Source organism: Dermacentor andersoni, chromosome 5 (genome assembly GCF_023375885.2).
Source record: "Dermacentor andersoni chromosome 5, qqDerAnde1_hic_scaffold, whole genome shotgun sequence".
Classification (NCBI taxonomy): Eukaryota; Metazoa; Arthropoda; class Arachnida; order Ixodida; family Ixodidae; genus Dermacentor; species Dermacentor andersoni.
The window spans coordinates 191996736-192023568 of record NC_092818.1 but is presented as its reverse complement, the minus strand read 5'-3'; the positions used below and the strand labels follow the sequence as shown (position 1 = coordinate 192023568).

The 26833-nt window shown below is 47.0% G+C and overlaps 1 protein-coding gene across 1 annotated transcript in view; it reads left to right on the top strand.

Annotated features, from left to right (window-relative positions):
* The first annotated feature begins 1012 nt into the window (after positions 1 to 1012).
* Positions 1013 to 26833, top strand: part of LOC126531761 (uncharacterized) — an 80921-nt gene continuing 55100 nt past the window's right edge. The window contains exon 1 of the mRNA XM_050179468.2: positions 1013 to 1870. Within this exon, the coding sequence (XP_050035425.1) occupies positions 1474 to 1870 (397 nt within the window). The 5' untranslated portion in view covers positions 1013 to 1473. The remainder of the gene's footprint in view (positions 1871 to 26833) is intronic.

The window sequence follows — 26833 nt, the reverse complement described above, 5'->3', positions numbered from 1 at the left end:
AAAAGGAAATGCGCAAACCTATTGTGTGAACCGTATTTTTCTATCGTTCGTTTGGACGTTAATGTTTGCCCCTACACGCAATATATAGGCGCCGGTGTGTGTACCGAAGCGGCGGAGAGACACTCCCGAGCTGTCCTCGGTGCCTTCAGCTACATTTGCGAGAGGAGTAAGGGGTAGTGTATGTTGTGAGGAGAAGGAGAAAGGGGCGTTCACAACACCCAAAGTTGTCTAAGTCCTATCGCATGTCCTGGCCGTCTCCTTGTTCGTCTTGGTAACAGGCTCCGTAATGTCATCGTCTAGGTCGCATAACGCGTGCTTAAGGCGCCACGGTATATGCGTCTACTATCTGGGAAACCTTGCATGCGCGCGCCCCACACGAATACCCACGGGCACCCCACCGTCATCATCTCGTGACACTTACGACTATTGATCTTGCACTTCAACGGAATCTCGACATTTTCGTCGCTTTTAAAAAAAATATATACCCCGCCTATTTTTATATTTCGACCGCATTTGGAACGATGAAAGCCTCTTTGAAAACGCGATAAATGTGGGCGGAGGGCTGTCTATAGTCCGCATACATTGATCGCTGAGGAGCTTATTTTCCTTTTTTATACGCAAGAAGTTTGTGTTTGTTTGTTGCGTCCTTGAAATGAAGACTTCGACTCCGGAAGAATAAAATGTCGCTGAGCGCCGCCTTTGACGACTTGGAAAACCCTCCTTTACACCATGGTTCCAAAGCTGAGGGAAACGGAAATATTTGTGCAAAAAGGAACTGATTTCTCTGGTGTAGTGGCATGGACTATTGAATAAAACGGTCTACCGAAAAGGAGATATGGACCACTGGTACTCATTTCGCCCTGCTGAATGGAAAAATGACTCTCTAGTCAACGCCCTCTTTAGAGGAGGGAGTGACGAGAAGTATTCGCGAACGGGATTGGTCGGTTCTCCGAGTTCCCTACGAGTAGCAGGCTTACATTCGATGTGAGGCCTACTCCCCGAGAGTGCCAGTTAAGAAAATATTAGTAAAGCGTTCCGCAGTAGCAGTACTTAAAGCGAGCGCGAATAGAATCGGAAGAACCAAATGTCTTCAATGTTCCTAGATATGATGTCAAGCAGTGTGTTAGCTTGAACATAGCAGACATCAGTCGAGGACTGTATGATGACTCCGCACGTCGAGCAGCGCTTTCAGTGGCGATCATGCGCGAGAAGTTACGCGAGCTTGAATAAGGATTGGTGCTGAGCAGGAACAAGAACATGCCCGTGCTTGACGCTCTTGTTCGGGTCGGTTTCGATCTGATTTTACCAAGAAGCTTTCGAGGCTCGACCGCAAGTGGATGCGCTCGAAGTACACTCGCTGCCCGCGCGTCTTTCGAGGCCCGTGGTACATCCCGTCAAACTGAACTAGTCGGACACTCATAGCCAGCTCTCGCGCGGCGCACATAATGGTCCACGTCCGATCCATCTCGAAGAATGACGAATAACACGGGAAACGTAGACATCATGTTCTCGAAGGAAGACCTCATGTACGCCTCTCCGCGGATGAACTTGATGGCTCCCAGCAAAACGTCCTTCCTCATACGCGACATTCTGGGAGCCGGCTCAAATTCCACGACGACGACGCACAACTCGCTTTTTGACTGCACGACGTCCACGGCAGCGGGCGGTACAGACGCGGCCAGTGCTGCGACTGCGGCGGGAATCGCAGCCCTGGTGGCTCTCCGCGGCGCGGCAGCTGGACCGAGCTGGACCTCTATCACTAGAACCGCTGAGCCACAGGTCGAACAACCGCCATCTTGCTGCGGAGGCTTCCTTCTGGGTTGTGTCACGGTTCCCTGCCTGAGCTGCGCAACGTCTTCGTGGAATGCAGGTGAGGAAATGACAAAGCGTCGGACGCGCTGAAATTATCTAGGGACCTTAACATCACCAGCCCCATAGCCCGGCAGCGACAGCCGCTGGGATGGGGGACCGAGGCCGTAAGAGATGGAATGCGCTGATTCCGACAGCGTTTAAATATACTGTCACATATAGCCAAAGACCCGATACTCCGGTGCTTGTTCCGGCACTAATTCGGCACGTAAATGATGGTATAAGTGCAAGGACTTGAAGGGAACCACTCCTTGATAGTCAGACAGCGTCAAAATGAGCAAAGTCGCATAGCCCAGCGTTCGAATAAGCGTCTCAAGCAAGGCAAGATGTGCGCGCGTGCACATGACTGGCCCCCAGCGGCACCGAGAAAGCCAAGCTTCTCAGCTCATCCGCGACGGTGAAGAATAAAGCCACGTTCGCGGAGAGCTAGTGAATACTCGTGGGACTGACAGTCCACAATACGTGTCAGATGGCAGTGGTTATACGAGTAACAGTCGGTATACCTGTTCGCTTCGAGGTTCTGTAACGTGTCCTTTGTTCATAGAGCGAGCGCGCACTATATGAGCGTTACAGACGTACATAGAGGAACCATCAGTTGTTCGTTTGCGTCAGATTTTCGCACGCACGCGAAACAGAGAAACACTCACATCAAGCAAGTGCCGAAACGCTTTTAATCAAATGCCTGGGTGGGTAACTTGGGCTACTAATTGTGCAAGCTCTTTCTGAGCGGCCATCGCAGCTTGCTAATGGATTCCACTCTAGGCAGCGCGGATCAGAGACATGACTGAGCATTGTGAAAATTTACTGCGACCACAGTCAAAAGTTTGAAAGTGAGTTTGCTACGTGTCCGTCCGTCCCGCCGTCGTCATCGACGTCACCGTGTAGTCACTCGTCCTCTGCTTCGCGCATGGCATCTGGCGAAGAAAAACAAAATAGTTATCACCACCAACGGGCATCGAACTCGTGCCTCTCCTCCAATGGGAAGTATGGAGCCGCCAGGCACTAACCGTGCTAACATACAGCTTTCGGTGTTTGCGGGGCCAGGTGGACTATAGTGAGTGGCGACGTAGGTGCGCGTATTTCGGAGGTCACAGTGGAGCAAGGCAACGTAGTACACACCGAAAAGTTGAAGATGGCAGTGTACGCTGTCAGAATCTGCTGCTGTCGCAGTGATTGAGTTCTGCGCCAGAGGAATTGCACTGAAGTCTGCTGATATTTTCCCTCGCTGTTTCGACCAAAATATCTCATGTGTGAAAATTAATGAAAATCAATAGTCAAACAGAGCATGTCCCACTTTGCTAGTGCACTTACTGACGTGCCAATTTACGCTTTTCTGCGCTCTGAATGTTTCAGTAAATGTTTTTATGCTTCTCTCTCCCACAACTCCGGGCTGTCCAGGGAGCCCACGATGTGGCGGTGAGGCTAGGCCTTCCCGTCCCCACGTGGAGCGGCCCACGGTGCTGCTATAAGTGCGGCGCTTCTCAGGACGTCATTAAAGTTCTTTGTCTGTCTGTCAGTTCTCTCAATCTCAGAAATACGGAGCCAATTGTGGCGGCGGGAGTCTATTTAATGCTTAGTGTTTAAGTCACATGTATGCTTCGAAAGCCTTTTTAGAATTGCGGCAAAACACGCTGACCACCGCGTGAATTTCTCCTATCCATGTGTCGTATTTGAAGGGCTTCCATACGACGGGGCGCACAATGCCTGACAAGCTTTACGTATCCTTTTCTGTTTCCTGTCTCGCGACGCCCCTGATATAGAAAGACTTGTAGATAATAACACGCATTTGAAAAACAACCAAGCGCTGTTTGCGATAGGGTCGTCGCTGCGATCCCGTTTTTTGAGTGTGAATGTTTCAATCCCCCCTTTCCTTATCTAGTTTACCTAATATTTCAAGACTGCAGAGAAAAATTCTTGTACTTGCGATGCCACTAGCTCGCTCTATACCCGAAGCTTCCACAGATTGCCGAGTTAAAGGTAACAGAGCCCGCCAAGCCGTGGACGAACGCGGCCTCTGTAGGCTAGGAGATTCCTGGGCACTGCGTAATCTCCCCTTTGTGTGTGTTAACATTGTTACGTCTTTTCATTTTGGTTTTGAGAGTTTCTTTTTATCCCTTACAAACGCGAATCGAAGAAAGAGCGCGCCTGACAAAGCAGTCGTGCATTGGTCTCCGGAGAAAACTTCTCACAAGCATCCGATCGCGACGACAGATTGCGCCAAGGCTTCAGCTTAGCCGTTCGCATTTATCTTTCACAATACTTTCGCAATTGACGAAATCGTAACTGTAAGTGTCTCGTAGAAATTAAATCATGAGAAGCCAACAACCAAAGACACCAAGGACAACATAGGGGAAATTGCTTGTACTTAGTAATTGAATAAGAGAAATGATAAATTAATGGAAATGAAAACGGATGAAAAAAGCAACTGGCCGCAGGTGAGATTTAAAAAAAAACTGGCTAGTTGTCTTTTCATCCACTTTCATTTCCATTAATTTATCATTTGTTTAATTCAAGGAATAAACAAGTAACTTCCCCTATGTTGTCGTTGGCGTCTTCCCTTTCTGCTCGTTCGTAGAAATGAAATAAATTGTCCTGCTGTGCACAATGAAAATTCTCTCCAAATAAATGCGCGTAGAAGTACGATAACGGAATCTACAACGACGTGCTTTATCAGCGACAGCGTATAAAAAAATTAAGAAAAGAAATATAGCAAAGCAAACCGACGATTTCGACATAATACCTGCTGCATCGAATTGTGAAACTTTATCGCCTTGCAGAGCTTCTTCTAGTCAAACTGATCCTATTATCACAGCAGCAGCAATAAAAAAAAAGAAAGAAAAAAAAGAAAACAAGATCAGCGACGTGTTCGAGTGAGCGCCAGAGCCTGAGGCATGAGCCTCGCGTCCAGCGAAGCGTGACGCCAGGCACGAACACGTGTGCGGAGCTTTCTTTCCTTTTTCCTCGGCGCGTGTCCTTGATTGGCAAGACTCGTTTTCCCGTCGCACGCCAAAATCCATTGCACCCCAGCAACACTCACGACAAACGACGCGGAAAACACAAATTGATAAGAGGAAGTTACTGTGTTTTTCGTTTAAAAAAAAAGCGAAAATACAAATAGAAACGAACCAGAAAACTCGCGTCCGGAAACCTGTGGCCGGGTGGTTTCAGGCGCGATATCTCTTGCGCTCAGGCAAATGTAATGGAGAGAGGGAGAGATAAAACCTCAAAAACAACAACAACAACAATGAAATAAACTGGCAGCTAAGAGAGCCCCGCACAATGACAGGAAAATGCAGGTGACGTAACAAGGCCGAAAGTAGGGTAGAAAGAAACAGCCGCACGAGGAACGGGCACAATGGGAGAAGTCCTCGGGACTATTCGACTCGCACCGCAAGTGCGACAGGTGCGGCGGGACGGGTTATTACGCACTAACTTTGCGTCTGACGACCTTCCGGGTGGACCACGCGAGGTCCTTCCATTTCGAGAGTCACGCAGACCTCCCATCACGAGTGGCTCTTTTTCATTTGAGTCTTCAAAACTTTGCGGCCCGCACGAGCTCGTGCCATACAAACGATGTCCTCAGCAAAGTGATGGCGCAATTTACGCGTCATTGCACACTTCGGCTACACGGCCTGCTTCTCTGCATGTTCAGGCATCATCATCATCATCATCATCAGCCTAGTTACGCCCACTGCAGGGCAAATGCCTCTCCCATACTTCTCCAACTACCCCGGTCATGTACTAATCGTGGCCATGTTTTCCCTGCAAACGTCTTAATGTCATCCGCCCACCTAGCTTTCTGCCGCCCCCTACTACGCTTTCCTTCCCTTGGAATCCAGTCCGTAACCCTTAATGACCATCGGTTATCTTCCCTCCTCATTACATGTCCGGCCCATGCCCATTTCTTTTTCTTGATTTCAACTAAGATGTCATTTACCCGCGTTTGTTCCCTCACCCAATCTGCTCTTTTCTTATCCCTTAACGTTACACCTATCATTCTTCTTTCCATGGCTCGTTGCGTCGTCCTCAATTTCAGCAGAACCCTTTTCGTAAGCCTCCAGGTTTCTGCCCCGTAGGTGAGTACTGGTAAGACACAGCTGTTATACACTTTCCTCTTGAGGGATAGTGGCAACCTGCTGTTCATGATTTGAGAATGCCTGCCAAACGCACCCCAGCCCATTCTTATTCTTCTGGTTATTTCAGTCTCATGATCCGGATCCGTGGTCACTACCTGCCCTAAGTAGATGTATTCCCTTACCACTTCCAGTGCCTCGCTACCTATCGTAAACTGCTGTTCTCTTCCGAGACTGTTAAACATTACTTTAGTTTTCTGTAGATTAATTTTCAGACCCACCCTTCTGCTTTGTCTCTCCAGGTCAGTGAGCATGCATTGCAATTGGTCTCCTGAGTTATTAAGCAAGGCAATATCATCAGCGAATCGCAAGTTGCTAAGGTATTCTCCATCAACTTTTATCCCCAATTCTTCCCACTCCAGGTCTCTGAATACCTCCTGTAGACACGCTATGAATAGCATTGGAGATATCGTATCTCCCTGTCTGACGCCTTTCTTTATTGGGATTTTGTTGCTTTCTTTGTGGAGGATTACGGTGGCTGTGGAACCGCTATAGATAGCTTCCAATATCTTTACATATGGCTCATCTACACCCTGATTCCGTAGTGCCTCCATGACTGCTGAGGTTTCGACTGAATCAAATGCTTTTTCGTAATCAATGAAGGCTATATATAAGGGTTGGTTATATTCCGCACATCTCTCTATCACCTGATTGATAGTGTGAATATGGTCTATTGTTGAGTAGCCTTTACGGAATCCTGCCTGGTCCTTTGGTTGACAGAAGTCTAAGGTATTCCTGATTCTATTCGCGATTACCTTAGTAAATACTTTGTAGGCAACGGACAGTAAGCTGATCGGTCTATAATTTTTCAAGTCTTTGGCGTCCCCTTTCTTATGGATTAGGATTATGTTAGCGTTCTTCCAAGATTCCGGTACGTTCGAGGTCATGAGGCATTGTGTATATAGGGCAGCCAACCTTTCTAGGACAGTGTTCCCACCATCCTTCAACAAATCTGCTGTTACCTGATCCTCCCCAGCTGCCTTCCCCCTTTGCATAGCTCCCAAGGCGTTCTTTACCTCTTCCGGTGTTACTTGTGGGATTTCAAGTTCCTCTAGACTATTCTCTCTCACCTTATCGTCGTGGGTGTTACTGGTACTGTATAAATCTCTATAAAACTCTTCAGCCACTTGAACTATCTCATCCATATTAGTAACGATATTGCCGGCTTTGTCTCTTAACGCACACATCTGATTCTTGCCTATTCCTAGTTTCTTCTTTACTGCTTTTAGGCTTCCTCCGTTCCTGAGAGCCTGTTCAATTCTATCCATATTATAGTTCCTTATGTCCGCTGTCTTACGCTTGTTGATTAACTTAGAAAGTTCTGCCAGTTCTATTCTAGCTGTAGGGTTAGAGGCTTTCATACATGGGCGTTTCTTGATCGGATCTTTCGTCTCCTGCAATAGCTTACTGGTTTCCTGTTTAACGGCGTTACCACCGACTTCTATTGCGCACTCCTTAATGATGCCCATAAGATTGTCGTTCATTGCTTCAACACTATGGTCCTCTTCCTGGGTTAAAGCCGAATACCTGTTCTGTAGCTTGATCCGGAATTCCTCTACTTTCCCTCTTACCGCTAACTCATTGATTGGTTTCTTATGTACCAGTTTCTTCCGTTCCCTCCTCAAGTCAAGGCTAATTCGAGTTCTTACCATCCTATGGTCACTGCAGCGCACCTTGCCGAGCACGTCTACATCTTGTATGATGCCAGGGTTCGCGCAGAGTATAAAGTCGATTTCATTTTTAGTCTCACCATTCGGGCTCCTCCACGTCCACTTTCGGCTAACCCGCTTGCGGAAAAAGGTATTCATTATCCGCATATTATTCTGTTCTGCAAACTCTACTAATAACTCTCCTCTGCTATTCCTAGAGCCTATGCCATATTCCCCCACTGACTTGTCTCCGGCCTGCTTCTTGCCTACCCTGGCATTGAAATCGCCCATCAGTATACTGTATTTTGTTTTGACTTTACCCATCGCCGATTCCACGTCTTCATAGAAGCTTTCGACTTTCTGGTCATCATGACTAGATGTAGGGGCGTAGACCTGTACAACCTTCATTTTGTACCTCTTATTAAGTTTCACAACAAGACATGCCACCCTCTCGTTAATGCTATAGAATTCCTGTATGTTACCAGCTATGTTCTTATTAATCAGGAATCCGACTCCTAGTTCTCGTCTCTCTGCTAAGCCCCGGTAGCACAAGACGTGCCCGCGTTTTAGCACTGTATATGCTTCTTTTGGCCTCCTAACTTCACTGAGCCCTATTATATCCCATTTACTGCCCTCTAGTTCCTCCAATAGCACTGCTAGACTCGCCTCACTAGATAACGTTCTAGCGTTAAACGTTGCCAGGTTCATATTCCAATGGCGGCCTGTCCGGAGCCAGGCATTCTTAGCACCCTCTGCAGCGTCGCAGGTCTGACCGCCGCCGTGGTCAGTTGCTTCGCAGCTACTGGGGACTGAGGGCCGGGGTTTGATTGTTGTGTTCATATAGGAGGTTGTGGCCAAGTACTGCACCAGGGTGGCCAATCCTGCTCTGGTGAGAGAGTGCGTTACCGGTTCTGGTCACCGGGATCAGGCCGCACTCCAGGTCTGTTTGTGCAATTTTCTCAACACACGGTTGTTGTTTTTTTTCTGGTATTTTCCGGTGGAGAATTGTGCGGCCCGGGATTTGAATCACGGTCCACTTGCACGGGAGGCGGATACTGTACCGTCCCCGCAGGAGTTAAATTTAAAAATAAATTGTGGGATTTTACGTGACAAAACCACTTTCTGATTATGAGGCACGCCGTAGTGGAGGTCTCCGGAAATTTCGACCACCTGGGGTTCTTTAACGTGCACCTAAATCTAAGTACACGGGTGTTTTCGCATTTCGCCCCCATCGAAATGCGGCCGCCGTGGCCGGGATCCGATCCCGTGACCTCGTGCTCAGCAGTCTAACACCACAGCCACTGAGTAACCACGGCGGGTCCCGCAGGAGTTGTACGCCTCATTTAATATACAGTGGTGCCCTATTTGATCAGTCAAGGTGGACCAATCTGAGCTCGGTTATACCGCACGGATGGCACTCGGCTAGAGAACCTGGTATTTATGACCTGCACATGTGAGGCCATACATATTTGAAGATATATATCTTTCTTTTTTTTTATTTTAGGAGGGTTCCCGTACAGCGATAAAATAAAGGAAAAGACATTAAAAGAAAGAAAAAAAAGAAAGAAAAAGGGGCGAAAAAAAGGAACATAACAGGTGATTTGAACTCGTGACCCTCCGATGTTGCCCGGAAAGATAGCTCAGTCGGTTGGTTCGTCAGGCCCCAGGCTACTTTCAAGCGCCACAGCTCCTGCTCCGAGCCTCACACTTACGTGGAAAGGGACTCATGTTGTCCGCGATAGTCGGTTTTTGGTTGGAAGGCATCCCTTGGAAAAATGGCTGCCCGAGGAGAAGAGCGAACTCGAGCGGCTTTAGAGAATAGGAAAACTGCCTTAAAATATTTAGACTTGAGGGAAACCTTCGTTAACAAACTATAACACGGCGATCAGCACTCGAATCAGCATTAATCCTTGTGAAACGCCAACCCTGTTTCGAAAAGCCCTTGGCGTAAGTAATATATAAATGAACATAATCCAGAAACGGTCAGCGTCATGCATACGATGATATTTATTATTATTTTAGTTATGAAATGTCATTGCGCAAGCAGGCGTTCAAGTTAATTTTGGCAAGTTATATACAAAAAACAATGAGCACGCGCCTCCTACCGCAGCTCATCCGTGGTATCATATTGTTTACAGTGTTGTCCAATGGAAGAGTCACAGTATACGCGCGGGGAATTCAAACCGCGTGCGTAATGTGCTTAGTTGACACCAAGCTATCACAAAGCTGAAGCAATCGAATCCACTTATACGTGAGGAGGCTTCATGAAGCACGATTCCGCTTGAAGCGGTTCATTCTCGCGCGCACGGCGGACTGTTCTAACATTCAATGTTGCGCCACAAGGGTCAGCGATTGTCGCCAAGAAAAATTAGCGCCTTTTCTTTCATGTGCTCTTGTACTCCACAATTATTATTTCGTCTGGAAGCTATGATACTACTGCATTCCAGCGGTTTCAACGCGATAGCGTTTAGGGCCCCGTGTCGCACAAAATCCGGCGTCGGCTCCGGCGCGGGCGGAGTTGTCCGTGCGCGGGAAGTGCCCTATATATTTACGTATATGTATGTGCGACTCTGCTATATGATACGCGATATGACTTGCTATATATGACATTGCCAGACCATTCTATCACTATAGTTGTTCATACCTTGCCCTACATTATTGACAAAACGGTGAGCAAAACAATAACACGGTAAAAGTGGGAGCCAACGGTTCGTCAAGTGGACTTGTCGTTTTCAAGGCCTTGAAAAAGACAAGTCCACTTGCCCAAATGTTGGCTCCCGCCAACATTTGTTGTAGTTTGCTTGTTGTAGTGTTGCTCATCGTCTTGAATTTCCATCTCCCGACTTCCCCGTGTTGTCCCTGGATTTTAGACAAACTTATTGAGAAGAATTTTGAAAATTACAGCCCACAAACGAATGTCACGTAACAAAACATCGACAGCGCATGCCGTTTACGTTAAATCTTCGCAGACTTAAATATTAAAAGTGCGAAGCAATAACAGAAACCTCAAAACGATGTAATTCTTTTTTTGTGCGCCTATGCACTACCTCCGGGATCGGTCCACGCAAGAGGCTGAGTTTCTACTCGGGCGGTGCAGCATTCGCGTTAGTGACCGGAAGGGGTACAGATGGTAAATGCCGCGTTTCTGTTTGAGCATTTGCGACAACAATTGAGCACGCAGAGAAAACGCGCACGCAATAATAGTCATAAATCAAATGGCCTGCGCTATGAGTGTCACGTGACGACCACGCATTGTAGAAGCCAGATGTTTAAGGTTTGATGGTCTTGCTTCAAGAGAATGGCACATGAATGCGGAGAAAAAACGTGGGACCGCGCTGTATCACGCTGCCCGTTCTGCCTTGCTGCTGCATTTCAAAGAGCGCAAATTTATATGTCCAGTGATTTACATCTACCTAGTGCGTGCGTGTACCTACGCATATGCCAGTGTATATGTGTATGGGCGCGGGAGTGTGCGGCGTGCGCACAAGCGTGCCTGGGCTTGGCGCCCGCAGTGCAGAAAAAATGTCTTAGCAATGAAGTGAGTGCACACTCAGCTAACGAAACGCGGAGCTGAGTAGCGCAGTGTTAAGTAGGCACGGTGTGCTGCAACTTTCTGTTTTGGCATAACATTCATAATAACAACACCATGATTTCGTGCCGGCACGTTAGGGTCGCTGTTTGGCCATCAAGCTATATACACAAAATGTGGAAATAATGCGTTCAGAACAGCTGGTAGCTCAAGGAGCTATCAAACGACATAATTGCGTTACACCTACACGTCGCACGCGCTGGACTTTAATAACACCCTTTTAGGCATCCCGAAGGTGAATATGCGAACGTATTCATGTGCACGTCGCTCTGGGCGGCTGCGCACAGACGAGGGTGACGCAAGAGCCGGGCCCATGCGTTGCGACGGTCGAGAATAGCCGACTACTGGGATTCCCAAATGTGCTGGAGGCCACCGCTATACGCCCGCACCTCAAGCGAGCCCGCACAAAACGACGCGTCCGCGGCCAGCTGGGATCACACTCTTGTTGGTTTCATTTTCTCATTATTATTGTTCTGCTTAATGTCCGTAGGAGGCAATCATAGGTCGCGAGGGTGTACGTGGGGGAGCAGAGAGGCGTCCACGTCCAGGGCTCTCCGCTGCATTTCACAACAAAGAAACAAGCGAAGAGTGGCTTCGCCACGTTCTCGTTGCGGTGTTCAGGGGTGCGCGCACAGAAAAAGGATAAGCGCGTCCTCGGCCTCCGTGTTTCCCGAAGCACTGACAGGACAGACACTCTCGTCGCCTTCCGCTTGACGAAAAGAGATGGGACGGGCCGACCTATACGCCGAGACCACGGGTGCTAGCGAGGTTATACATCATGCAGAAGGTGTGAGCGTCGGAGCGTTCGAACAACGCTCAAGACGTGTGACGAATGTTTCGTGCTGCTTTTATAGACGTGCGTTTATGTTCATTCGACACATTTAGCACGAACACTCCGCGGAAAAGAATAAATCCTATGAGCTTTACATTATAGGAGTTGCTCTAAGCTGGAGTGAATGCGTTAAAATGCAAACCTATAGGCATTGAGATCAAACGAAACAACGGAGAATTGGTTATAGCGTATATGTGGCTGCAGTGCTGTCGCGTATAGTGCTTGGCGTGAGTGAAATCTAAGCAGATTTGTACGTCTGGAGACGCCGCTTCTTTTCGTTGCTTCTTCAGAAATCTAAGTCCACAAGGGAAACACAAGGTATAGAATTGCACCTTGGCGTTTCGCCAATGGAATGAAACAGGTGGTGCACACAAGCCTATTTTGTGCTTTAGCTGCAAGCTGTGCCGGCAGCGGTCTAACGTTTTACATTTGAGATCCGTGCCTCAGGGTTTCCTATGACCAATGCTGACGCAACGCCACGAGTGCCAGTTCAACCGCAGCAAGCGGCGGCGCAGAAAGAACAGACGGCTGAGACCTGGCACCTGTGGTGGAGCAGGCATAGTAAGCCGCTGGAGAGCCGAAGTTAATTTGTTCTTGCGTACTTTACAACTTTTGTTCCAGAAAGAAAAAGAATGGTAATAAGAGCTCGAGAGCCTCCTTGCGATACAGGCAAAGCAGGGCCACACCATTCTCGGATTTTCACATACCGTACGCTATTACGCCCTCGCACGAGGAACGCGGTGCCTAGGCGAAATAACCGATCAAAATTTACACACCCTCTATGCTAAAGGGAAGGACACCGAAACTGACTTCAGTTTATATGCGCCAGTATTTTCAATCTTCGCTGCGTGCTGTTTCTACAGCCACGGTACAGATTTCCTCGTCAGTGGTGTATCTCGTCTCAGCTATACGCGCTGGTGTCACGCGCAGCAATTTGTTTTCTTCCTCTCTCCTCTTTCCTCGGAGCCCCCCCCCCCCCCCTCTCTCTCTCTTTCTCTCTCTCTCTCTCTCTCTCTCTCATCTTTCTGTTTTCCTGTTCCTTTCCCCAGCGCATAGGGAAGCAAACCACACGCTTTTCTGGTTAAAATATCTGCATTTTCTATTTCTTTTCTCCTGCTCCTTCTCAGCGATCGGAAGACGTCACACAGTTGCAAGCAAAATTTAGAGTGCATAGCATGTTATGACAGAAGAGTATTTAGTTCGCAGTCAATTGAACCAAGTTTTCAAGTTACAGGCAGAAAATCTTTAGGGAAAAGTTAAAATGAACAAATTCGGCAATTTCATTGCAGTGCCGTGCGGCAGTATGGCCTAGAGATTTACCAGCTCTCGAAGTCTTTCTTCCGAACCGGAATGAACAACCCTCACATGCAAAAACGTACCCAGAGGAACGTACGTAAGGTGACAAAGGCTATTGTAAAGCTGTCTAATGCTAGTTGCGTTTAACTTTAACATTATTTCTTCGAGTGGCGACTCGCCGCGACGGTGGCATATCCTCGGAACCATATACCCGTGATATAGGTTAGATAAGGTGGAACATAAAATCATGTGAAACAGGGTTCACGATCAAAGCCTGCAATAACTGTTAAACCCATAAGCAATATGAATGTCACCCGTTACCTCGTCTGGTTTTTCCCTAATTGTACAGCATTTTTCATGAAAAATTGTCAACTGGAAACAAGAGTCACAAAGAGTTGAGAAACTAAGCGAACTACTAAAGAGACAGCCGAGGCAACACCCAAACAGGAAGGAAAAAGCAAAAATTAACAAATTTACCTGTTGCTTGTGAAACTATTTTGGATCAATACCTTTTTATTTAAAAAGAAGTAGCGGAAACGCCGCCGGAAATGGCGAAGGATTCCGTGTGTTTTGAATGACGCTTCTACCGTTATCAGTCTAACCGCCAGACGGAGCCACTTCTCTGCTATGCTTATGTGTGTGTTTTTCTAACATTCTGTGGCGGGCTGAGTACGTCTAGAACGGCAGCGCCCTGCACTCTACGCGGTTGTACAGGATTGGCAGGACCCATGATCACTAGGAAAGATTCGGTGGTCGTGGTGCGGGAAATACAGAAGACGGTATGGCTGAAGAGACATAATCTTATCAAGGAGGTCCACACTTACCTCCTTTCTTCGCACTCCCATCCTTGGCCGTGCAATTGAGCTCCCGTGGCCAAGTGATTTCGAGAGTTGCGGGCCTGGGAATGCATTCGCTTGTACAGTGATGACTGCTATGAGCTGACTCTCCTCGTAATCTTGATGTCCGCCACCTATGCTGCAACATGTGCAGATCGAACGCACATGTTGGAAACTATATGAAGCGAAGCCACCCTCCCCACCCTGACGGTCCGCCAGAGCTGTACCTACAGGGTCGGTTTGGACAGCAAGACCTACCAGGGTGGTAAAGCTGATATGGTAGTGGGCAAGACACTTGTCTGGGCGCGTGAGAAGCGTTCAGTACCACGAGCCAAAATGTATTCGGCTGATCTAGACAATATAGACAATGCCGCTTGGTAGACTCCAGGATATATTGCAAGTAGTAGAGGGCCATGCTGGTACATGTTGGTCTGTAAGCGGCGCCAGGTGGTAGCCTGTTCGCGGTCGAGCTTGCCGTGTGGTGCCGGGCATTGCTAGCCTTCCTCCAGGTGGCATTCCAGGAGATCTCGATATGCGTTGGGTATTGCCTTTCTGTCTTAAGTTGCCAAGAACCCGGCCCAGCCGAAACCATGAGATGGTAGGCGAAGAAAGCTTCGCAATAAAACTCGCACCGCGCCCTGTGATGACCGGAACTCTGGACCCACAGAGCGCCCCTCAGTCAGAACTTTTACCTCTCAGACAACCTGCCGATGGTGCAGTAAAGAACAGCGCTCCTTGAGCATACTTTGCCTGGCCTCTTGAGAGCTCATTACGATGACGGTCTGACTCCATGCATGCTCTGCGACTTATCCAAAAATCAGTGCCGAGGTGAAATAATATAAACGCAGTGGGTGGGCAAAAAGCGAAAGGCAGGACAGGGAAACAGGGGATGGGAAGAGTGGTGCGTCTCCGGTTCTGCACCGGAGAGGGCCACCCACAGAAATGAAGACGATTTGGACCATCGCTAGCATCAGTGACCAGCTTTCCTCTTTTTCTTGAAAAGAGATTGCTCGTGCACATTTGCAAACGGTTACTCTCACTGCTACCGCAATAAACAGTGCAAAACGTAATGCATACACAAAATATTGCGCCAGCTATCACGTCCTTGCTTCGCATATCGACAAAACAAACAACTTTCTTGTTATGAAACAAATGTGCTTTCCAGCTTGTATATGCATCGTTTCTTGCTTTTTTAAGCATTGCTAATAAGTGACTCCGAAAACTGAGGTCAAGTTCACAACATTTATTTTCCTCCGTATGGTTGGAATGTTGCTGGCTGATTACTTCGCGGCCAATAAGTTCGCAAGAACGATGGGTCGGGGCATGTTGAGCGGCTCAAGCGGATGAACTTCTTTTTAAATATGAGCCCCGGTACTTGAACATCATGGCTACCTCAGACAAGAAAGCTGATTTCGACCTGGCAACTGAAGATATTTTAAAAACATGTCGTTTTCTCAGGAGTAGAATTCCCTACGCTGTTGCCATGGCCGATGTTCCGCAGTAGTATCACGACGTTCACACCCGCAGGGTTCTAGTGGCTAACGCAGACAAGTACAATGAACGCAATAATAAACAAAGTTTGGCATTTATTACATAGCGTTCATCTGTCTGAGCACAGTGTTTACTTTCCACTCTGTTAAGAAAGAAAGAAGGAAAAGAAAGAAAGAAAGAAAGAAAGAAAGAAAGAAAGAAAGAAAGAAAGAAAGAAAGAAAGAAAGAAAGAAAGAAAGAACGAACGAACGAACGAACGAACGAACGAACGAACGAACGAACGAACGAACGAACGAACGAACGAACGAACGAACGAACGAACGATAAAGATAGAGAATGAAAGGAAGAAAACACTTTAGAGAAAGTACAAAAAGTATACTGTGCGTCCTCAGAAGCAGTTGAATGTTAATAAGTATCACTGCTTAAAACCAGTGGGAAAAGAGAACAAGTTCCAGAGTTTCAATTAGCTGGCAATATAACTTACAATGTGTATGGAACTATGCGGCGTATAAAGTACTTCATCAAGTGGCAGAATGTAACAAATTTCAACAATGAAGACTATGCGTTGTCGAGGCATATATAGATATACACGACAAACGTCTGCCGATGTCTTAGTTCCTTAGTACACGTGCCACATCAAGCAGAACGAGGAAACAACCAAAGCCTGAAGCTTGATTTATCAACAACACATCCTTCTTGCTGAGGCGGATTAATAGGCGTCTTATAGCCGGCACATTTGCGCGACGAGCTAGGAAATTAATAACGGGCTGCTCTTGACTCGAAGGACTTGTCTCCGTCCCTCGTTTGTGCCGTCGAGTTGGACAGGGCAATTACTCCTCTTGCATTTTCCCAACAATACAGCTAAAAAAGCCGCAAAGCACTAGTTCCCTTCCCCGCTTACGTCTTTCAGGCACGTGCAACGTTATGGGCGCATGTCACGCAGCCCCTTAAGCTAATGAACGACCACAGAAAGCACAGCGAAAGAAGAAAACGTATGGCGCGTAATACAAGCCTCAGTGCAGCGCGGTGTCATGTGGCACAAGCGATGCGCCCCTATTGAGGCCTCTCGTTGCCTTTCGATTTTTCTTTCTTGTCCCAGTTGCGTAAGAATCCCTTTGCGTGGAAGTAACTGTACTCCAGCGCCTACGTCGCGTAGCGCAATGTCGTCATCAGCGCCGCTCTACAGCCGCACAGATTTAGTAGGAGTATTGTAAATAGAATTGTCAAGGGGCGGGGCCCCCGCAGCCTCCCCCCCCCCCCCCCCCCCCCTGTTCCGTTTGGTCCTTTAAGCTTACCGTGCCTCACCGATACAGGATGGCAACCGAGCGCCGCGTCTCAGAGTGAAGATAGTGGCAAGTGTATAGAAAGGCAGAACTTTCCTGCCGCAAGAGGCAGCCCGAACGAGTTGACTGAAGTAGTGACGAAACAACTCGCGTGTGCGAAGAAATCCGTTGTGTATTCATTTGTCACTGTGCCCGTGTCCGTGCTTGAATGTCAACTGACACAATGCATGATCGCTGCGCGGCCCTGACTGTCTTCATTCCTCCATGCATGTGGTAGTCGCACCACGGGTTGCGCAAGCAATCGCGAATCTGCTTTCTCCTTGCAACGACATTGATTGCGCGGAGTGCGCGTATTTGCGACTGTTCAAGTTTATTCAAGTATTATTATGTTACACGAAACGCACTGAGTATTACGTAAGACAGAAGGAGCTTCCAAAGTATAAACTATAAACTATCATTATACCTCCTGTTAGGGTATGTATCCTATATTTAGAATGAGTATCGTACGTTGACAACTGGCGTGCAAAGTGGCGAGATAAATTCATGCGAGCATATTGAAAGTAAAGACTGTATTAATGAGCAAAGAGCATTTTCTTTCACAGATTAGGCAACTGTACAGACATAAGTAACACTTGTAAAGGTGTTTATCAGTCACCAGCGTTTGGGTCGACCCTCAGACCAAGGCACAGACTCTCAGCACGAGTGGCATTCCCCGAGCAAAAGGGCTGGAGAGATTGACCCACTAGAAAGCACTGGAGAGGAGGCTCACTCTACTTCTTCGCTACAATACCCCCAGGAATATAAAGGGAATCTAACAGCTCCTCACTATGAGTGAATCATAGTATGGCTTGAGGCGCTCGACGTTGGCAATGTCTCGTCCACGACGGCGCATGCCCGAAGATGGTTCAACAGGTTCGATCAGGTAGTTGACGGGGGATGCGTGTTCCTCGATATGGTAGGGCCCTTTGTACTCGGGCAGTAGCTTTGAAGCGAGACTAGGTGCAGCGGAAGGAACTGAGAGCCACACAAGCGCTCTGGGAAGGAACCGCGAACTCTGGGATAGTGTCACCACTAGTGCTCTTCTGGCGCTCTTGGTCATAGGAGGTAAAAACCCGTGCGAGATCGTGGTACTCTTCAGCATGTCTTTCCGTGGCAGAAACGGGGTGACATTTACATGTATCCGTCCGATATGGTAGAATTGTGTCGATGGTGTGCGACGGATGCCGACCGTACATTAAGAAAAACTGCGAGAGGTGAACGTCATCCCGACAGGTCGGCTATAGCCGTTTGTGCCGGGCTCAGGTAAATACTTTCTATATAAAAGACTGTAATCATCGTTAGTCTCTTCCACTGTGTTTGTCGGGACATATTTTTTTCATCTTTTCTCCTCAACTTTTCTAGCCTTTCTCTTTCCCCCATTGTAGAGTAGCAAATGGGACAGCTACTCAGGGTAACTTCCTTTTCATCTCTTTTCTCTCTCTCTCTTTCTCTCTCTCTGAGTCACAAGGTTTCTTTTGCCTCAGAAGCCCAGAAAACGTCTCTTCCATAATACACGCCGGCCATTGGCCGTCACTGCGAAGACATCGCTATCCAGCCGGTCGCTATACTGAATGACGGGTGCTCGAGCACGGGCCAATGAGGAGACGCTCTTAAGTACAAGAATTTTTTTTTAAATATTGCCCTAGTGTTGGCGTGGCAACTGAGAATATCCCGTGAATGTGCCCTTGACCGCGTCACCACTTCCATTTACTGCATTGCTTACACTCGTCTGCGCAGATGTTGCCCGCACGCGTTACCAGCGCGGGGTATCCCAAAGGCAACTGCGAGGCAGTTCGTTTTTCTATATACGTAGTATGCAAGTGCAGACGTGAAAGAAACGCTGAATTTTCATGTAACAGGCGATGAGGAAGCCTCCGGCAAAGATGAAACCGAGAAGAGCAACAAAAGGAAAGTGCACTCGCCACGTATGCCCCACGAGTGGCCCTTTCGCGGGGATACCCTCCCTGTGCGGACGCTCCGCTCATCACAACGGTGAGCGAAGGAAGGCGCAATCGGCTTTGAGCGAGCCAGACGCGAAGGTTCATACCGAGCCCAAAGGTGATTCCCCGGGTTCCTTATAGTGTGATACAACCGCTTCGGTGGACCTGCTAGCGTTTTTCCTTACTTTTTTCTTTTACTCTCTTTCGTGTGTCTGAGTATTTGTAGCACTTGCTTCCGAGGATACGTGTCCTACAGGAATAATCACAGTTCATACGAGGCGTCAAGACCGTTTCCCGGACGATTAACATTGAACTCGCCATAAACCTTCCACGACACACTCTTTTTCCTTCCCTCCTTCTGTATCTCTACGTTTGTTATTTTTATTTATTCCATTTATTTCTCTGTCGACTTATTTACTTTTGTTTATCTTGTGCTCCTTATCACTTCTCTCTCTCTCTTTTTTTTTTGAGACAGCATCTATCTTATCGTATCTGTCATATACGTGTACTTTTCTACTTAGCTATCTGTACCAGCACAGCTACAAATATACACAGTGATGTTGACCGTAACTCTTCTGTTTGCCCAACTGAAATGCCCAAATACTTTCGGTATATTCAGTTCCCCGAATATATTCGGTATTTTGCAAAACTAACGTGCACACACCGCTTCTATTCCACAGTACGAACGTGCTTCGGTTGTGCGCGTCATCTTGGCTGTTACATTTGTCTTCTCGGTGACTATGTCCAGTTCAGTAGTTGAAACAATATTGAAGACACTTCACATGGTTTCTACCAAAGAAACAAATCCTCCGAGCGAAATTTTGTTCGGCAGACTTCTGAGAAGCATGCACAGGAAAACTACAAGCCTTTTTTTATTGACTTATTTCGATGTTCATTGAGAAATGCGGGCAATTTTGTCGCCGGCTACTTCACAGACTTGTCGATTCACAGACTTTTCTTTTTGCCGAAAGCATCTGCATATGCTTTCTGCTTCCCGCCTACCAGCATGCCCTTCGTGTCCTTCTCTCAAACTACAGCCGTCACAATTAACCATTCATTATCACCACCTGTACAGCTAACGTCAACTGTAGCCCAGGGATTGTTTTAAGGGTCACCTTTCTGTCTTGTTTATAATATTGATGAAATCGTAGCAAACTCAACACCGCTTTCATTCCGACGACTACTTTCTCTAATTAGACGATTATGACACAGGTGATGAGCGAGTACTAAACAATGCTTTCTTTCTTTTATTTTAGAGCAATGCTTGAAAGATGAAAATTCATTTCGGTAACACAGCATCGATAACTTCCACAAACAAAAATGACCCGTCACATTTCTTCTACGTGTATCGCAAGTAACGAGAATCGCCTGGAACAGGTTAGCGAATTCTAATACCACGGCGTTGTGTTCTGATCTTAAGTGGTGTGCAAGCATGATCACTTAATGTGCGTAGTGACCTTGAAAATCTAAGTTAATTATCCATTTGTTTGCACCGTGTGTTCTACGTAAGTTCATAGAGTTTATTACAATTCATTTCTTTTTGCAGCGAGGCTGTATGCGCCTAGGATCATGGGATTTTTTGCTGTTTATCGACAGAAAACTATCATCAACATTGGTTCATACCCTCGTAACAGCTAAGCATTCATACTTCCCTAAGCAAGCAACAAATGCAATGGCTCATACCCCTGTAAGGTAGAGGCTACAAACACTCAGCAAAGTGAAACGAACAGTACATACATCCTTTGGAATCACATATACAACATGCAGTACAGGGGCGCGATTGGAGATCGTTGTTCGAAACGCAGGTTCAGTTTGTGTTCAGTTTTGCCTCACACGATTGGCCTAGACTGTCCTAGGCCGCGATATAGGCGCGGCCTATAGGACAGTCGTGTGAGACGAAGCCTAACGTCGGCTTTTCAAACGCGTACAAGATTGCGGCCCTGCGTTTCGAACAACCATCTCCGATCGCGCCCCGTCATACGTTTCAGTAAAGAACAAGCTCAAAACAAGCATCCGAACCACAAATCGATGATAAAGCATTCGTGATAGCAATGCGAAACACGTAGTGTTCCCCGCATACGTTTCCCAGTAAAGATTACTGTGACCCGCCGTAGTTGCTTAGTGGCTATGGTGTTGGGCTCGCGGAATCGTATCCTTGCCACGGTGGCCGCATTTCGATGGGGGCGAAATGCGAAAACACCCGTGGTACTTAGGTTCAGGTGCACTTTAAAGAACCCCAGGTGGTCCGGAGCCCCCCACTACGGCGTACCTCATAATCACGTCGTGGTTTTGGCGCGCAAAACCCCGTAAGTTAATTAAGCTCAACGTTGCGAACACTGCCGCGGTGGTGCCAGCTTGTGACGTGGGGTGTGACGTCCCCACCCTTTCGTATACAAAATTACCAGCAACTGATTTCAATGTCGTTACAGCACCGCTGTGGGAGGCGGCTTGCTGTCAAAATTACCATTATTGCCATTGCTACTAGTACTCTACAATACTACTACTAAACATTATTCTAACGCCATAAAGCATTGGTACCCTCCGCTGCAGTTGCAGTGGTGGTTTTCAACAGGTTTGCTGGACATCCACTTTAGCAGGGCCAGGATGGCGAGGCTTTCTTTTTTTTTATCCTTTAGCGTCTCGCAACGCGACGTTGTTGCCTTGTGTCATTATATTCTGCGCGCAACGCTGTGGAAGCTAAGCGCGAAAGCGTGTGAGTTGGCTCAGGCCAATTTTCTCAGGGGTAGCCTGAAGTCCCAATCCACATCCCTTTTGTTTACTTTAGACAAGGACAAATCCTTTTTAGTGCGCAAAATGTGGAAGGAAGTTCGAAGGCGACAGGACAGGGCGCACTAGACAGACATTTTTCAAGACTGACAGTACGCTTGATCCTGTTGCATTCTTCTTTCCTTCCGCATTTTCGCTTCACTTTATTCACCTTAAAGAGCACCTTGGGGGGGGGGGGGGGGGGGCGGTACTACGTAAGGGGTGGGTTAATATATTCAACAAATAAATACAAGTCACAGCCTTATAATACAAGCGGTTGCGGCATTTGTGTGTGACAGTGGGCACGTAATGGCGACGACGTCGGCGGGGAGGGCGTTCCAGTCCACAACAGTGCAGGGAAAAAAGGAACCTAGAAAAGTCGTAGTTCGAGAAAGAGGCCGGGCAATCTGAAACGGATGTGCAGTGCGGTGAGTTATGCGGGTCGGATGAGTAATGTAAGGTGTTTGATTTAGAGTGCTATCGTGAAACTTGTGGAGCCAACAGAGGCTGGCGATGCGGCCGCGAGCTTCGAGGCTTTTCAGACCGGAGTTTGTCTTCAGGGATGAAACCCTGATGTTATACGAATATTAAGAACGGACGAAACAAATGGCGCGGTTTTGAACAGATTCTAGTGCGTTTTTTTGGGTATATTTGGTGCGGGTTCCAGATCGGACGGGCATACTCAAGTTTAGGTCTGATGAGGGTTTTGTATGCCAGCAGTTTCACGTGTTGAGGCGCATGACGAGGATGACGTTTTATGAATCCTACAGATCTGTTTGCAGATGAATGATTGCGCTAATGTCTGTTCGCCAAGAGAGGTCACTGCAGATGATGATACCAAGATAGTTGAATGAATGGACGCTTTCTATATGTGAGTTCGCAACTGCATAGGAAAAAATAAAGGGGTTGTGTTCACAATGAAATGAGACCAGTTTGCATTTGTTAGCGCTCACGTCATTAACCAGAGGCCACACCATTCATGTACGCGGTTAAGGTCGCTTTGAAGGGTAGCTTGATCCGAAGTACTAGTAATAGTACGATAAATTACACAGTTGTTGGCGAAGTTACGGATTTTACACGATACTTGGAGTGCTAGATCATTAATATATATGAGGAACAAAAGCGAGCCGGGAATAGATCCCTGCGGTACGCCCGATGTTACAGGCAGAGTGCTGGAGCTGTGATTGTTGATAGAAACGAACTGAAAAAGCGGTTAGTTAGGAATTCTTTATTCAATGCTAGAATATTAGGGTGCAAATTTAAAACGGCGAGTTTTAGTAATAGGAGTTGCTGTGGTACCTTGTCAAATGCTTTCGCGAAATCTAAAAACAATGCATCGGTCTGCCGGTTACGGTCAAGGTTAGAATGTAGGTCGAAGGTGAAGATTGCCACTTGTGCTTCGCAGGAGAGTCCTCAAGGAAACCCGTGCTGAGCCGGATGAAGGGACTTGTTGAAATCTAGAAAGGTGATGATATGCCAATAAATGACATGTTCTATTATAGTTTGCAAGGCACGCTGGTTAAGGAGATGGGACGATAGTTTACGGAGAATCTTTTATACCTGATTTGTGAGCCGGAATGACCCTCCCCACCTTCCAGTCGTCCGGTATGGTTCCTGTTGAAAGCAACTGAGAAAACAGTAATGAATTATATATGGAAGAAATATGTTTTGTGTCTTTTAATATTTTTTAGTTGATTTCGTCGACTCCAGTGGCTGATGAGAGTTTAATTCTGTCGATAAGGTTCATGATGCCTTGTGCAGTGAATTCGATTGATATCATTGCTGAAAGTGTTACGCTAGGCGGAGTGGGCAATAATGAGTCAGTTTCGTCTGTGAAAAGGGAAACAAACGCACGGCTAAATATGTTTGCACATTCACTATCAGTGGCCTCCTCGCCTGCGGTGTTCGTGAGAGCGATGGCGCATGTTTCCTGCAGGTTTAATACTTCCCCAAACCTCCTGGGGTTATTCGTTAGGATTTTTGGTAGACCAGCTTGAAAGAAAGCGTGTTTGGAGCAGCGAATTGCACCATAATACGAATCCTCGGCTCCATAGTAATTATCCCATACATCTACGCATGGGTTCTTTCTTGCTGCACTGTAAGTACGTTTTTTTCTTCTTCTTTCTAATCTTTTCAGATTGTCTGAGAACGACGGTTTTTGGCGGTTTGCACGAAAACTGACGCAGGGAATAAATTTGCTTGTTAGTTCGTTTATCTTGTTTTTGAAAACTGTCCAATTATCAATGACAGACCGGTGATGAAATGTAGATTGAAAAGACGGCAGAAAAGCTTCTAGTTCTTTGTTAATTCCTTCGCAGTTTCCTCTGTCGTACATGCGGATGGCTTTCTTGAACGTTTGGCGGGGAGTGCGATTAAACTTGAAGATGGCATGAATAACCTTATGATCGCTATTTCACACAGGCAAGTAATCGATGACAAACTTTCGGGGTTGTTGGTTAGAATTAAATCCAGAGTGTTTGATGATCCGTGCGTAACGCGAGTTGGTTCGAGCACAATTTGCCTCAGTTTAAAGTTTAAACACACGTCAACAAAGTCCCTTGCTTCAGAGTTACCAGCAGTTAGAGGGCCTGTGGTTTGCTAGCTTATACTTGGGTAGGTAAAATCTCCCTAGAAAAGAATTTGAGCATTGGGGTGTTTGCCAGTAATCTGGAGGAGTGCGTCGTTAAGTTTATGCGCGAATTTTGGGTTACTGTTAGGAGCCCTGTAGCAGACACCAAAAAGAACGGTTGCCAGTGGGGCGCTGCATTTTAACCATACTATTTCTAGGTATGAAATAATGATAACAAATGAACGTGAAATTTCTTGTTAATAACAATAAGAACACCTGCCCCACATGTGCCTTGACGATCATTACAGTAAACGGTAAAATTCGGTAAGTTATCCAAAACCTCATTATCTGATATATGTCGCTTGTTAGCCACGTTTCAGTTAAGGTTATGTTGCTGCCAGACGACGAGAAGAGATTAGACAAGTCTTCGCGCTTAGGAACGAAACTGCGTACATTGGAGATTATGGAAAAGGAAAGATTAACTTGACGGTTAGACCGCGGCTGCTTTCGCGTGTTCCGACGGCGAAACGATTCCTAGGCGATTTTTTTGACTGACTGTGTTTCTTGGTCAAAAATGTACTGTTTAGGCCCCATGTGCAGCGTTTTGTATCGGACGGAAAGAAGGCGCAGATTTGGTCCTGGCAAAAGCCACATGGTGCTTTCGTGCATTTCGAAGGGGTCGAGAAAAATCTTCGCTAATACTGAAACCTGTGTCTTTAAACCTGCGCGGGAGCTGTGATTGTTGATAGAAACGAACTGACAGCGGTTAGTTAAATATACTTTAATCCATGCTAGGATATTAGGGTGCAAATCAAAAAGGGATTTTTTCCTTGTTTAAATTAATATTTCACCAACCAGCCCAAGCAGCCTCTTATCTTTAAATAATTTTTATACTATGTCTTCCACACAACCCTTAGCTAAGCGTAGCACGCTTTGTTCGGTTCCAGGATATTGTAAGGGTTCCTTTATTTTGATTCTATTCATTTTGTATTATCCACCGCGAACCGACCCTGGTAATAGCGTATACACATAGCGCAGCACGAAAAATAAGATGATCAGAATAGCATCGTTACATTATACCAGCGCAGTTTGGTTACATTTATCACGCAAATGGTAAGATAATCGCAGGCGCCCAGCATACCCCCTCATTTGTAGCCCTGTCTCACACTCCGCAAGGCTTTCGTGCAATCGGAAACGGGAACCTCACCCAAGTTAATGTGAAGGCCAAATGTCGCGCTTGGTTTGAGTTCGTTGTGCGAGTGAAGCAGTGATACTAGACTACAAAGAAGCTCTTCCCTCAAGAGTCGGGACTTTACAGCCGCAAAGAAACAGAAAATGCGCGCCAAAAAAGAGCAGCTTCTTTCCCCCCGTCAAGCTTGCGTGTGCACGCTCGTTCTACAGCGGGTATTACGTTTTCACGTTTAAATCGCGCGTGTAATTGTACGTAGCTCACGCAAGAATCAGCGGATGGTTGGAGGGACCAGCAGCAACGCAGCCCGGCAGCGGTGGCGCCACTCAGGGTTTTCCTGAGAGGGGAATAAATCTCGGCACGCATGTGCAGAACAACGGCTGGGGAAGACGGCTACGCCGTTGCTCAACGACGAGTGGAAATCACAGAGAACAAAGCGAATATACGAGCCTAGCAGAAAAGAAGCGGGAATAGATGCATACACAGATGCGTTCAAGCAGGCGCTTCGCTCGGCTTATCGGTTTAGATCGATGTACAGGTCCCCGACCGAGCTTGTACTCATATTTGTAACATAGTTAGAAAAAAGAAATGCGTGCGCCGGCGCAACACCGTTTCCTCGGAAGAAGGTAAATGCCTGCGGCGGGTGACCGATGGCATACGTCAAGCATGAGCGATAGTTTGCGGCCGAGTAGATGCCGCTTACTGGTTGGGGTGCGGAAGTCCGCAGTCACCAATTGCTGGGTGAAAAAGAAACCAGAGAGACGCAGGCTCCTGGTGCCCACAAATTGCATTTTAGCCGAGCCCGTTCAGTCAACCTAATTCCGCCGATACCACTGCTCGGGCACCGTCAGCATGCTGGGCGTGTCGTCATCGTCCTTGTGCGACCGGACTATTGTGGCACGTAGTAATGCGCTACAAGTTAAGCTAGTTAAGCCATCGGCTCCTCCGCCTTTAGCAGCATTCAGTTTTAAAAGCAACAGTTCTATGCCACGTGTGCTGATAACGACGTCATCCATATCGGCCATCGGGGCTATGAGTTCTCGCGGGTTACTTGTGTGGTCATCATTGCTAGGCATCAAGACTGTCGCGCGACTGGCCGGTCGAGGCACTCTGCATGTATTAGCGGGCTTCTTTCACACTCGGAAAACACTTTTATGTTGCACGTATGGAGCTACAGAAAGCTGTATAGGGAGTTTTTCATATTACTGTACAATTTTCTCATTGACTATTTTCATCTGATTAGAATAATTAAGAAGTTGATCAATAAGTAAGGATTAATTATATAATTAGGCGGAATTAAAAAATAATAATCTGAGTATCTCCAAGCGATGGCAGACAACCTTACCTTGGTT